General features: G+C 39.7%; 2 protein-coding genes across 3 annotated transcripts; both read right to left on the bottom strand.

Annotated features, from left to right (window-relative positions):
• Nucleotides 1-1,055: 1,055 nt before the first annotated feature.
• On the bottom strand, nt 1,056-9,888 carry LOC133714575 (inositol phosphorylceramide glucuronosyltransferase 1-like). Of its 2 annotated transcripts, XM_062140713.1 has the most exons (3): nt 8,717-9,781; nt 8,563-8,636; nt 1,056-1,420 (listed from the first exon to the last, which is right to left on the bottom strand). In XM_062140713.1, exons 1-3 carry the CDS (start codon nt 8,741-8,743, stop codon nt 1,288-1,290), a joined length of 234 nt encoding a protein of 77 aa, XP_061996697.1. In that variant the 5' UTR covers nt 8,744-9,781; the 3' UTR covers nt 1,056-1,287. The 2 variants fall into 2 exon arrangements, 1 of the variants encoding a protein (XP_061996697.1); XR_009848732.1 differs by having other exon boundaries at nt 1,056-8,636; nt 8,717-9,888.
• A 42-nt stretch (nt 9,889-9,930) lies between these two features.
• Nucleotides 9,931-12,679, bottom strand: LOC133714574 (probable glycerol-3-phosphate acyltransferase 8). The gene is made up of 3 exons (XM_062140711.1): nt 12,270-12,679; nt 11,861-12,173; nt 9,931-11,116 (listed from the first exon to the last, which is right to left on the bottom strand). Exons 1-3 carry the CDS (start codon nt 12,587-12,589, stop codon nt 10,241-10,243), a joined length of 1,509 nt encoding a protein of 502 aa, XP_061996695.1. The 5' UTR covers nt 12,590-12,679; the 3' UTR covers nt 9,931-10,240.
• Nucleotides 12,680-13,423: the final 744 nt, after the last annotated feature.

Here is a 13,423-nt window from a genome sequence, read left to right as displayed (position 1 = left end):
GCACCCGTTTGGAGTTAGGCCTCCCAACTGATCTGGTCACCACCCATACCGCCATCGTCGACTGCTTTCCGACAGCTTCCACGCCAACTTTCGCCTGCGTTTCTGCCCCTATCGGCTCTGCATCAATCCCAATCAGACCCACAACCATTGTGCGGTGGAAAACACTGCAGATCCGCTCCAAAGCTTACTCTACATCCCCACGTCCCTCTTGACGGGCCAAACACGCCCCGATCCACTTCACGCCCTGCCCCAGACCGCCAGACCAGTTCTGACCCAGAAATGATCCCAAACAGCTCCTTCTGTAATACGCCGCCGCCGCCATCCCATCCCGCACAACTCCGGCCACACCCCCATGCCAGGACCATGGAGATTTCGAAAAAAAGTCACGAGTACCAAGAGGTTTGAGCCGTGCCCTCTGTGGTCGAATCCGGAAGCCAGGTAACCAATCATTCCTATCACTGATCTCAACCTGATCCATCCCTCTGTCCTCATCATCGCGCCCTTGAGAAAATGAGTTGGTAATGCCTAGAGCGCAATGCTTATGAAGAGTGATTGCCGGAAACGGACGATTCAGGGAGGCGGGTGTAAAACCGCAGAGGTAGGAGAACAAGTCTCCACTTAGGGTGGAGATCGGAGTCGATCGCCAGATTTGAACACCATAGCCTGGGCGGCTAGGTTTTGGAGAGAGCATCATTTTTTCAAGAAAAAAATACATGCATCCTCATTTAAAACAAGAATATATTAGTAACATTAATAACAATTAGTTACTAAAATACATTTTATGGAATAAGTGGTCTCATGAACATTAAGAAATGATATTCAATTCAGCTTGGGGACAACGAGCCTGATTAAGAGCTGTTCCTCCCTAAACCCTAGTTCTTCTCGCAAGATCCAATGCCAAGTATAACAAAATTAATCCAATCAAATTTCAATAGTGGCTGCCTCAAAGCTTTCTTCTTAATCACCTGTGGATGACTAGATTGTGATCTGACCCATTGTTAGAAATCTAGCTTAACGAAACCTTAAGGTCAGGGTTGATATATGAAAGATTGAGATTGTGCGAAAGAATGTTAACAGTATCATTAATAGTTTCCGTAACAATGTTACAACAAAATTTCCTCGAGAAAAACCACTTATCAACAGATTTTCTGGCAATAATTTACAAATTCATCCAGGCGTTCCATGTGAAACAGATTACAACAGAAGCATCAAACACTGCTTACAGGACATACTTGGTCTTTTGGACAATAGTTTTACATGCTCAGTTTTGTCACCAGTGAACTATATCTAACAAAAGCTCCTACTTCTCGTAGCATCTCGGTCTTCAAGGAATCTCAAGAATGATCTAGTTGCAAGGTGCTCCGACGCATATGTCATGAAAGATGCCAAGATTAGGCCTCCCACAACCATTAAACCTAACCTGTCAAAGATAATATAAATCTGTCAGTTCTTGCTCCTTAGTGTATATGAGCCCACAAAACAAGCAACTGGATAATGCACCAACTCATATATACACATTATACCTATCATATGAAGCATAAGCTAACAATAACCAACTCATGTATATATTGTTCTATTAAACATAAACTTCAAGAGCATCGTGCTTATTAAATTTTCGCCAATGCAGTCCCAAATCATTGAAATTCTGAACAGGGTGCGCATAATTCCCAATCCATTTGCAGCCTCAATGCTTCCCACCATCTTCACTATTCAAGTAAATCACCAAGACCTGCAAGAGCTATACCAACAGAAGGAATAGAATTCCAAAGTTCTGTAGTTCAATTGTGAAGAGCTATGACACCAAACTCACACATGATGAAACCCAAAAACAGCATAAATTCTCTTAGTAAATAGAATTATGATGAATTTGAATTCATATTCCATGAAACATAAACAGGGGAACTAGAGAGATTTGCTGCAGCTGAAGATTCTCAGAAGATACACTCGAGAATCTTCTTTATCAACACCGAATTCAACAACATAAAATGACTCAACACCATATGATTCAACAAAATCACCAACATAAAATGAAATCAAAGATCTAAAGTTGAAAGACCAAAGATGAAGAACAATTGTCGACAATTCCAATGGACTGTGGATGACTTAGAAAATTTGGACAGTAAATAGAGCAGGTCTTATATAAATGCAAGGGATTGATCTTTATATTTTGATAACTTGATTCATAGTTAACTACTCTAAACACTAGAGAAATAGTATTCTTCACGCCATGGCTTTTGCACTATCATATTCTGTATGCTTTTTACTAATCCTTCTACAACTACTATCATTTTCCACTATGGCTCAAACTTACAAAAATATATCTTCGGGTTCATCTCTCATTGCACAGGAGAATAACTCCTTTTGGGCCTCACAATCTGGGGAATTTGCTTTTGGTTTCCAAATGATTGGTAATGGTCATTTGGTTTAACAAGATACCAGAAAGAACTTACCAGCCATTTGTTCTGGCTAACCAGAATTCAATCAATTCGTGGGAGAGTTTTAATCTACCAACTGATACAATCTTACCCACACACTCTTGGTCTAGATAGCACACTCTATGCTCCCTATACGAAAACAAATTACTCAAAGGGAAGGTTCGTGCTTACAATCAAATGACTTTATATTAGAAGATGGTATCACAACCATAGCCCCCTTTGGTAGGAGGAAAAGGTGAGTCATCATAATGGAATTCAATCTTGTACTTAGGCTCACGAGAATTATGACTAAAAGTGCCACCTACTGATGAATATACCGAGACGAAAACAAACAAAAAGAACATAAACTTGCAGCACCAGCAATTCAATTAGGCCTAAAAATGAATGTTTTCCTACCATAGTGATCCAACCTAATTTGTGCACAAGTTGACATACTAAACCAGAAAAATGCTCAAATTGATGATACACAAAACTAGAGTCCAAAAACGTGAATTAAGAAAGTAAAGCAATGAACCCCTGGTATCATCATTGCTAACCTGCACCATCATTTAAAAACAAACTAGCCAAGAACACTACATAACAAAAAAATCGACTTATCTTCTCTCAACGATATCATTCCCATCTACCTATTGCAACGAAGCCATTAGAATCAAAATCCTCTAGCTCAATTCTCCCCATTACATTCTTCCTAAGGTGTCTGTCATCTATCCCACCTTCATTGCTCTTCTTAGAGCCTAGAACTACCTCTGAGCACACCTCTAAATCTCCTCCCCTACTACAAAACACTCGGATTGTCCCAAATCAAAGACCGAGCAATGACTCCATAGATGAATAAGCTTTACCTGATTGTCCCAAATCAACCTAGAAACTCATTAATTCAATACCCAATTACACGAATTGAAACTGAAATCAACCTATAATAGATACAAAACTGAACTTGAAACTGAAATTGAACTTGAACTTGAAACTGAAATTGAAACCCAAATCAACCTATAATACCTCTTTTTCAAATAAATTGAAACTGATATAGATATAAACTAACCGTGAATCAAATTTCCAAGCAGCCGGCAATCAAGGATTGAGGCTTCGATTTCGAACACGGATGAGAGGCGAGGTGAAGGCAGTCAGCAAGATGGCTTGTGCGTTTGTGTTCACTGCGGTGCAGCTCTCTCACTTCGACTTTGAACACGGAAGAGAAGGGTTTCATGGCATTGTGTAATTGCTGAAAGGAATAGAGGATACATCCCGGTATTTCAAAAATTTCATTAAACTACAGTATATACCGCTACAGCAAGAAAAGCCGTTGCCTTCTTCTAAAAGCAAGGGGTTGGCGGCTTTGGCTTTTCGACCAAAGAAGCGGTGGCTTCTGGAAAAAGTCGGCCAGAAGCTAGTTTACCAAACGGAAATGGTTGAGGTGCTTATAAAGTTATAAGCGGGGGAGCAAAAAAGCCCCCCCCCAAACGTAGCCCTAGTTAACCCAGTGCACTCAAACCCCAGCTCAAGAAACATAGACAGATCAAATTGGGAGGAAAGCTAATATAGTTGCCAAAAAGGCAAAAGCTAGAGTAAAGAAACTACTACAATGATGCTGAAGCAGCATATATGGTTGCCATATGCATTATTACTCCAAAACATAAGCTTGTATTGCTTCATTATCATCGTCTGCAACTATGAACACTTCAAGTCAAGCGAAGTATGCATCTACTTCTCGTGGAAGCTACAGGATCAACCTAAACATACACAAAATCATAATTGCGATAAGTACCATAAAACAAAGCTACTACTTCGTATTGTATGTGTGTGTGTGAGAAAGAAAGAGAGAGAGAGAGAGAGAGAGAGAGAGATTACCGCTTAGTTATGATGAACTAAGCTAGTCTATTCTTTAGTTGCCTCATGATCAAAGTTATCCTTACATAAAGCCGGTTGTTCAGAAGATTAAAGAATTTGTAGTATGTGTATCTCCATGACTTGTTGAAAATCAAACTGCCACAAACTCCCAAGAATCCAAGCCCTACACTGATGTAAAATTAATCCTTGTGTAATAAGCCCATCGTCATTTTCTTGATTCCAAGAGTACTCAACTTGTTCTGGATTGTGTTCCGAATCTAGAGAACAGGACCTCTCAAGTGGAAGTCCATAAAGTTGAGGATTTCTAACACAAGTCCAAATAACCAAGACCAGATATTTGAAAAATGCTTGTTGGAATTGCGCCATGTATAGGTTTCTTGATAAATCATGGAAATCTTTTCAAAAAGGTTGTTATGTGACAAGCCCAAATAACCAAGACCATATATTTGAAATCCACTTGTTGGAATTGTGCCATGTAATAGGTTTCTTGATAAATCAAGGGAATTTAATGACTGCAGCATTCCATTCTCTCGAGTTATTTGACCAGTTAAATGGTTTCTCGACAAGTTAAGAGAAACTGACCCAAAAAGACAAGTGATTTCATTGGGAATATCCCCTATCAACTTGTTGCTCGAGAGATCGACACTCTACAAGTCCCAATTTACTTTTGTCCTTGAACAATTTTCTTTTCCATGTGATGGTTATTTCATCTTCATATAACTTCTCCCATAATGAAACACGTGTTCAATCTCCTTACCTTTATTGACAAGACTAGGTCCATTATTCATTCTGTATATGTGATTAATGGTTGGATCAATTGGATTTTCGCTATGAGCTATAGCAATCAAATTGTTGATACATTTGTGTATACTTCTAGAGATGTCATTGATTGACAAATCTAAAATTTGAATGCTTGTAAGATGACATAATCGAGAAGGAATGCTACCATTGAAGATATTGGATTGAAGGATAAGTATAACCGAATTTGCAAATCGAACCCTTAACCACTTAGGTATAGGTCCTGAAAATTTATTGTTTTCAAGACCTAAAGCTTTTAAATTTGTGCAATTCTTCAGAGAATAAAATTTTCCCACAAATTTGTTGTTATCTAGTTTCAATGACTCAACATAAACTAAGTTTCCCATTGTGGTTAGAACTCTTCCTGAAATTGCATTGTTACTCAAATCAAGAAAGATTAGATTTTCTAATAAATGTGTCTAACTATTTGGAAGTTCCCCCGATAGATTATTGCTTTAGAGATCAAGAAATGTTAAATTACTAACCACAGCACATAAGAATGAAGCTGACCCTGAAAATTTATTATTAGGGATATCCGCAAATAAAAAAATCATTGACCAGACAATTAGACCTTCCAATAGATTCCTACTCAAATTAAATCCAGAATTATATACAAACTAATTAGAGAAACATTGGAAAATTTGAGATTCGAGTTTGTATATAATTCTAGACTTAATTTGAGTCGGAATCTATTGGAAGGTCCAATCGTCTTGTCAATGATTTTTTTATTTGCGGATATCTCTAATAATAAATTTTTATGGTCAGCTTCATTCTTGTGTGCTGCGGTTAGCAATTTAACCTTTCTTGATCTCTAAAGTAATAATCTATCGGGGGAAATTCCAAATAGTTAGACACATTTATTAGAAAATCTAATCTTTCTTGATTTGAGTAACAATGCAATTTCAGGAAGAGTTCTAACACAATGGGAAACTTAGTTTCTGTTGAGTCATTGAAACTAGATAACAACAAATTTGTGGGAAAATTTTATTCCCTGAAGAATTGCACAAATTTAAAAGTTTTAGGTCTTTAAAACAATAAATTTTCAAGACCTATACCTAAGTGGTTAAGGGTTCGATTTGCAAATTCGGTTATACTTATCCTTCAATCCAGTATCTTCAATGGTAGCATTCCTTCACGATTATATATGTCATCTCACAAGCATTCAAATTTTAGATTTGTCAATCAATGACATCTCTAGAAGTATACACAAATGTATCAACAATTTGATTGCTATGGCTCATAGCGAAAATTCAATTAATCCAACCATTAATCACATATACAGAATGAATAATGGACCTAGTCTTGTCAATAAAGGTAAGGAGATTGAACACGTGTTTCATTATGGGAGAAGTTATATGAAGATGAAATAACCATCACATGGAAAGGAAAATTGTCCAAGAACAAAAGTAAATTGGGACTTGTAGAGTTTCGATCTCTCGAGCAACAAGTTGACAGGGGATATTCCCAATGAAATCACTTGTCTTTTTGAGTCAGTTTCTCTTAACTTGTCGAGAAACCATTTAACAAGTCAAATAACTCGAGAGAATGGAATGCTGCAATCATTAAATTCCCTTGATTTATCAAGAAACCTATAACATGGCACAATTCCAACAAGTGGATTTCAAATATATGGTCTTGGTTATTTGGACTTGTCACACAACAACATTTCCGGAAATATTCCAAAGGGTTCTCAGCTCCAAAACTACAATGCCTTCTACTTTTTGGGAAATCCTCACCTTTGTGGATTTCACTTGAGAAGTCAAGTTTTCTAGATTCGGAAAACAGTCCACAAGAACTTTGGGATCAAGAACGACATTGGGCTCATCACACAAGGATTTTACATCAGTGTAGGTCTTGGATTTTTTGATGTATTCTTAAGAGTTTGTGGCAGTTTGGTTTTTGACAGTCATGGAGATATGCATACTATAAGTTCTTAAATCTTCTAAACGACCGGCTTTATGTGAGGATAACTTTGATCAAGAGGCTAGAGAATTGATTGACTAGTTTATTTCATCATAACTAAGTGGTAATCTCTCTCTCTCTCTCTCTCTCTCTCTCTCTCTCTCTCTCTCTCACTCACTCACACACACACACACACTCTCACAAATACAAAGTAGTAGCTTTCTTTTATGGTACTTAGCTCTCTCTCTCACTCACACACACACACACTCTCTCTCTCTCACACACACACACACTCTCACAAATACAAAGTAGTAGCTTTCTTTTGTGGTACTTATCGTGATTATGATTTTGTGTATGTTTAGGTCCTACAGCTTTCGAGAGAAGTAGATGCATGCTTCCCTTGAATGGAAGAGTAGTTCATAGTTGCGGACGACAATCATGAAGTAGTTCAAACTTATGTTTTGGAGTAATAATGCATATGGCAACCACATATGCAGCCTCACCATCATTATAGTAGTTTCTTTACTCTAGCTCTTTTCTTTTGGGTAACTATAGCTTTTTTCTTTTGGGTAACTATATTAGCTTTCCTCCCCATCTGATCTGTATATGTCTCATCAGCTTTTATTTCTATATATGACCATAGCGCAATAAATATTGATAAGTCCTCTAATCTATTTAGGTTTTGTTAGTCCAAACTAGCAAGAACATGATGGATTTATTGTTTGAAGTACTTGGAATTTTGAATGAGTGCTAACGAGATAAAATTACAAAAGACAAAATTTAACGTCACAAAATATCAATGTCAAAAAGAAAATTTCATTATCTTGTCAAATTGAGCTTGGACACATCCGTCCAAACTCCGTCATGTTCATAATACAATGTAATATGATGATCAAAATCAGTCATACTAATTATTATATTATCTAAAATCATTTGTAGAGAAATCAATCTTAGAAATTGTTTAATTAGCCAATTAATGAATAAACGGTGAATTTACTCGATTGTTGGTTTTATGATCAAATGATTTCCGATTTGATTAGTTTACAAGCCAAAAAATAGCAGTACCAACAACAGTTGCATAGGGATTAGGAAGAACCAAGTAGAACACACAGAAAACATATGGCTACCATAAAGCTATAGTGGGGAAAAAAAATATCTATCGAGCAATATTTTCAACTCAAAGAATTCACCCTTCATAACCAACAATTAGCAGATAAAAGCTTCACATGATGACCAAGGACGGTGACAATAACCTCTCAACATCAAATTGCCAACAAACATCTGTACTGATGATAGATATGCAGGGATTATGAAGAAGAAAGGAGCGCACACAGAAATCATGTTGTTACCATAAAGCTATTGTTGAAAAAACTCACATTTTTTCCAGTAACTATCAGGAAAGAAATATCGTTTTTAAAGAATTTGGCCTCCCAAAACCATTATACGTGGATAAAGCCTCAAATCGTAACTCAATTCAGTGGAACTATCATCTTAACATTAAATGCTAGATATTATATAATGGAAGTTAGCATATGAAAAAAAAAAAAAAAGATCCATTAACATATAACGAGTAACTAACCTGAGATTCTCATCAACTTGCTTGTCTCTTATAAGCTCTGCAACTTCCTCGATACCATTAAGTGCCTCAAAGTCCTGAACATCACACCATTACAATCAAAGGACAAAACACCCATCATCATTCACAAAACCAATTATAACGAAACTGAACATACCATTTGATTAGCCGATGAATCCAACATAATCGCAGTCAAAGCATCCAAGCACACATCCGTCAGAAATCACAGATTAATAAAATATGAAATTCCAAGTGCGAAAATATGGATTGGGTCGGGGAGAAGAGGTTGATGGTGGAGTCGGACTCGACGACGGATCGGAGGAACTTAAGGAGCGAGCGGAGGCCGCGGACTCGGAGGAACGAGAACTCGTCGCCGACCACCCTCAGGCCGCTTCGGAGCGCGAGTTGACCAGATCGCCGACCGCGGTGGCCGATGATTCTGATTCGGATTCCGTCGAATGCTTGGGAGGTGATGCCCTCGGTCCATTGGGGCTTCTTCAAGAGCTCCAAGTAAGTCTCAGTCAATGACCAAACTATTGAGGAAATATCGATTACTAAGAGACTGAAATTTCGTGGAAACTTCCATCTCATTAAATTTCGTGGAAACTTCATGAGAAACTTCCATCTCATTGAGCAAGTAGTGGCACTGACATCCGGGTTGTAAAACAGGTCAACTCTAGCAAGAGATTTGGAAGAAATTATGTGAGAAAAAGTGGATTTCTTAGATTGGGGAGCTTGTTTACCGGCCGTTTCCAGCCAATCAATTACGTTATCGAGATTGTTCGAACTCAGATCCAAGTATTTTAAAGTAGAAAGATACGGAAGCCAATTGAGGTTATTTTCTTGTACATCAAGGTAGTTATCACATATTGTAAGTGTGTAAGGTTTCTTAGCTGATATGGGCCATATAGCAATTTGCCATAAAATCCAAAAAGATGAAGGTACGCTTAAGTTGGTAAAGGAACCAATGAACTTTGGAATTTGGCTCCCATATATCGAATTGGAGATGCAAAAATTCCAAATGCTGCAACTGAATGAGTTTAGGAGTAACCGTACCTCCCAAATATTGGTCTCCAAGACGAAGTCGAGTAACATGGCCATTTGGTTTGTCGCAGTAGACTCCTCGCCATCTGCAGCGGTCTCACTTTTGCGCTTGGTGATATGCGCAGAACCAGTTGTTGGTGTTGGGAGTTGTTGTTCGAAACGAGTTAGGGTGATGCCTTGGTGATATGCGCAGAAGCATAGAGGTGGTGGGATTAAGTTTTGTTCTCCAGAGTCAACGGCACACGTTGCTAAGTAGTATTGAGAAAAATTGGTTCTCATCTTCATGCAAATACTAAATTAGCTTATAAGGACATTTCAAACAATACATGAGTAGAAATCGATCTACTAATATTTGCATGAATAGACGAAAGATAAGAACACTAGAAAAGTATAAATTAATACAAATTTTCCATATTCCAACAAGAAACAGTTTTGATATCATGCTGATCGAATCACTATCATTAAGCAAGTTCGATCTGAACATTGAATTCATCTACACTTAGACCATTATACCCACCTGGAATCCTTCAGCGATACCAACGGAGAGCTTCACTAAATCTCAGTAGAGCTTTCACCCAGCAATTAGTAAAATACCAAATTCCTTCTACCAATTCCAATGACCATAACGCCCTCGCACTCACTTCTTCCCATTGTACATGGACTCCACCTTTCCGTCATTTCCCCCCAGCAACAAGTACTTGTCCTTCCTAGTTAACCCGGTGCGCTCAAACCCCAGCACATCACCCAGCACCTTCTGCACGTAGTTCGCCACCTCGATCGCCGACTTCCCCGCCTTGCAGGACATGTCGTCCGGAAGCCGGTCCAGAAACGTCGCCTCGTAAGTCGGCCTCGGGTTCATGAAGAAGAAGTACGGGTCCCAAAACTTAACCCCTCTCACGGTGGTGCCGTAGAACATGCTCTGCTTACAGTCCATCGCCACCGGGACGATCCTATCGCTCATTTCTGCGAACAAAGCACTGAAACGAAGCAGGAACGGCTCTCGGCACGTGGTGCCCTCCGGACACACGACGAGGTCGCCCTTTTGGAGAAGGGCGGTGAGGCGAGCAGCGTCAGCCTCACGGTCGCGGGAGAGAGCGATGGTGGGGATGGGGGAGAGGAACCGAGAGAGGCGGCTGACGCTGTAGGAGACACACGAGACTTTGCGGCCTAGGGCAATGGCGATGATGATGGGGTCGAGGGCGGTGCGGTGGTTGCAGACGTAGAGGTTTCCTGGTGTGCCTGGGGAAGGTGGTGGGGGGCGGTTGCCGCGGATTTTGAGCTTGATACCGAGCATTGCGTAGGTGTAGGGGACGATGCGTTCGGGGAGGGGAAGGTTGATGTAGACGCGCATGATGCAGAGGACGAAGGCGAATGGGAGCCAGAGATAGGTAATGATGGCGTTGAGTGGGTCGGGGCGCTGGACTAGGCGGCCGTCGTGGAAGATGAGCCGGTTTTTTAGGCGGTCCAATGGGACTGGGCGTGCTGATTTGCTTGGGGGAACCATGTAGCCTTCCTGCTCAACATTGAAACCATAATGAGCAAAAACTAAACCATAATATAATACAGCGCTATAGAAAGTGAAGCACAAATTGTAATCAAAGTGATCCAGATATATATATATCAACATGATCAATAACAGATCAATAAATAGGTAACTAGAACTAAATACAAATTTCACGAAAATCAGCACAATTTGTAATCCGAGTGATACACAGTAGGGACATGATTAACATATTTGTTCAGGGTCACAAGCGCATTAGAGTGATTGGTTAGATGAGAAGTTTGATTTAATTAGTTTACTTTTAAATGAATTCTAACATTTAAATCGAATAGCGGTAATACAATAACATATTTCTTATCGATTAAGTTCTATCTCACACGAAATATGTGACGATTTTGATATAATATTGTGGAGACTCAGAAAAATGCCTCCAAATGTAATAGTAGATAAGCGATCACTTAATTTTACTAGAGAACTATGGGTCTTTCATGAAGTACATATCAATGATTGCATTTCCATGTGATTCATGTGAGATGTATGAATGAACTTCATAACTAAGTGAGATGCATGAATGAACTTCATAACTAAGGTAGTTATTTCCTTTTACTCTCATTTATAACTTTGCTAGACCACTTGCCATTTGAGCTGGCAAAGTAGTTGGAAATGGTTATCACAATGGGTCCCAATGGTTTTACTACTTAAATAAAAAATAAATAAATAAATAAAAAGAGCAAACTTGCGGGAAAGGAAACGAACCTTGCAAATAGCCATGAAGTCGTGATCGGAGCTCCGGTCTCCGATCCCAATTTCCGGCACTACATCTCCGAACTCCTTCTCAATAGCCGCACGCTTCAACTTCCCGACCAAAACCCCCGGCTTCTTCACAAAACCAGTCGCCTTCTTCGTCTTCGGATTCACCTCGATCTCCGTGCCGAGCACCTTATCTCCGCCGAGAAAATCCTTCACGAACGGCTCCACCATCAGCGTCGGATTCGCCGTCACCACCACCTTCCTCTTGCACTTGTCGAACACCTCGAAGCTCTCCGCCCTCACATCCGCCGCGTAAAACCTAACAAATCAATCACATAACAACTCAGAATACACACAACAACAACTACTCGTAACGAAACAATTAGTTATGCGTCCCTATCCTAAGCGCGTGTACCTGGGGAGGACGGCGCGTGAGGCGAGCTCGATGTCGCGGACTTTGAGGCCGGCGAAGGAGATGAAGATGAGGATCTGGATGCCGAGGGCTTCGGAGACGAAGAGGTAGGAGACGATGACGAGCGGAAGAGAGAGAAGAAGCACGAAGCCGCGGAGGAGGCTGCCGGCTTCGATTGCGACGAGCATGAAGTAAGGGAAGGAGCTGCGGGAGATGAGGAGAGTGCCGTCGAGATCCGCCGCGATGGACTCGTACGACGCCGTTTCGCTGGTGTCGCACCGCGTGATCGACGGGAAGCTCCGCCCTTGCTTCTTCGACGCCATAGCTGAAAGCTCTCTCTCTCTCTCTGAAACTGAAAATGAGGGTTTTGAGGGTTTGGTGCTTACTTGTCTGAGAGAGGGGGAAAGCGCGCAGGGGGTTTTAAATGAGGGAGTATTAGAGTTGGTTGGGTATGGAAATTAGAGAAATTATTAGGTGGTCCATATTGAGGTGGAAATTAATATGGTTGGGGTTAGGGTTGAATATTTGATCTTGGTGCTATGAATAGTTGGCTACTATAACATGTATTCACAAGGTAGGCATGTCCAGGGCAACATGGAATGCAAGTGACTGAGGATAGTTACAGCTCTTTACAGTGAAAAAGGATAATTAAAGTAGGTTAAAAGTACAATGTGTAGAAAAAGTTGCAAGTTTGCTAGGGCGATGTGGATCGACGGGAGACCGACTGTCTGCATTGTAGACGGCAAGTTTCGTCGATCACCTAATAATGCGGTTCAATGATAGAAATTGTTCACTTATTTAGTTTAGATTTTTTTGATAAAGACCATGATTAACAGGAAAACAGAATTAATAAAAATTAGAGTTTTTTTGGTCGTATAAAATGTGTGGATGTACGTAACACGTTTTGGTAAGTGAATTGCATTTGAGTGTGGGAGTCTATTTTTTTCAATTTTTGGAAGGATCCATTATGTTGTTAACAAAATAATCTTCGGCTATAAGAATTGAATTGATAGTTTGTAGATTTGATCATATCCTAGGCTAGTAGAGATTTGACTTATGGTGTAGTACGTTAGGTAATATTTGCTATATTCATGAAGTTAACTTTGCTGGGGAATAAAGCTACTAGCTATTTATGAATATTTCAACCTCATATATTC

This window comes from Rosa rugosa, chromosome 6 (genome assembly GCF_958449725.1).
Source record: "Rosa rugosa chromosome 6, drRosRugo1.1, whole genome shotgun sequence".
In the NCBI taxonomy this organism is placed as follows: Eukaryota; Viridiplantae; Streptophyta; class Magnoliopsida; order Rosales; family Rosaceae; genus Rosa; species Rosa rugosa.
This window is presented reverse-complemented; position numbering and strand designations above follow the sequence as displayed.

Coding starts and splice junctions, on each gene's coding strand:
- LOC133714575 (XM_062140713.1), bottom strand. CDS start 8,743: ATGTTGGATTCATCGGCTAATCAAATG. Junction 8,637..8,716: donor ATTCATCGGCTAATCAAATG/GTATGTTCAGTT, acceptor TGTGATGTTCAG/GACTTTGAGGCACTTAATGG. Junction 1,421..8,562: donor CAAGTTGATGAGAATCTCAG/GTTAGTTACTCG, acceptor TATCTTTGACAG/GTTAGGTTTAATGGTTGTGG.
- LOC133714574 (XM_062140711.1), bottom strand. CDS start 12,589: ATGGCGTCGAAGAAGCAAGGGCGGAGCTTCCCGTCGATCACGCGGTGC. Junction 12,174..12,269: donor TCACGCGCCGTCCTCCCCAG/GTACACGCGCTT, acceptor TTGATTTGTTAG/GTTTTACGCGGCGGATGTGA. Junction 11,117..11,860: donor ACTTCATGGCTATTTGCAAG/GTTCGTTTCCTT, acceptor AATGTTGAGCAG/GAAGGCTACATGGTTCCCCC.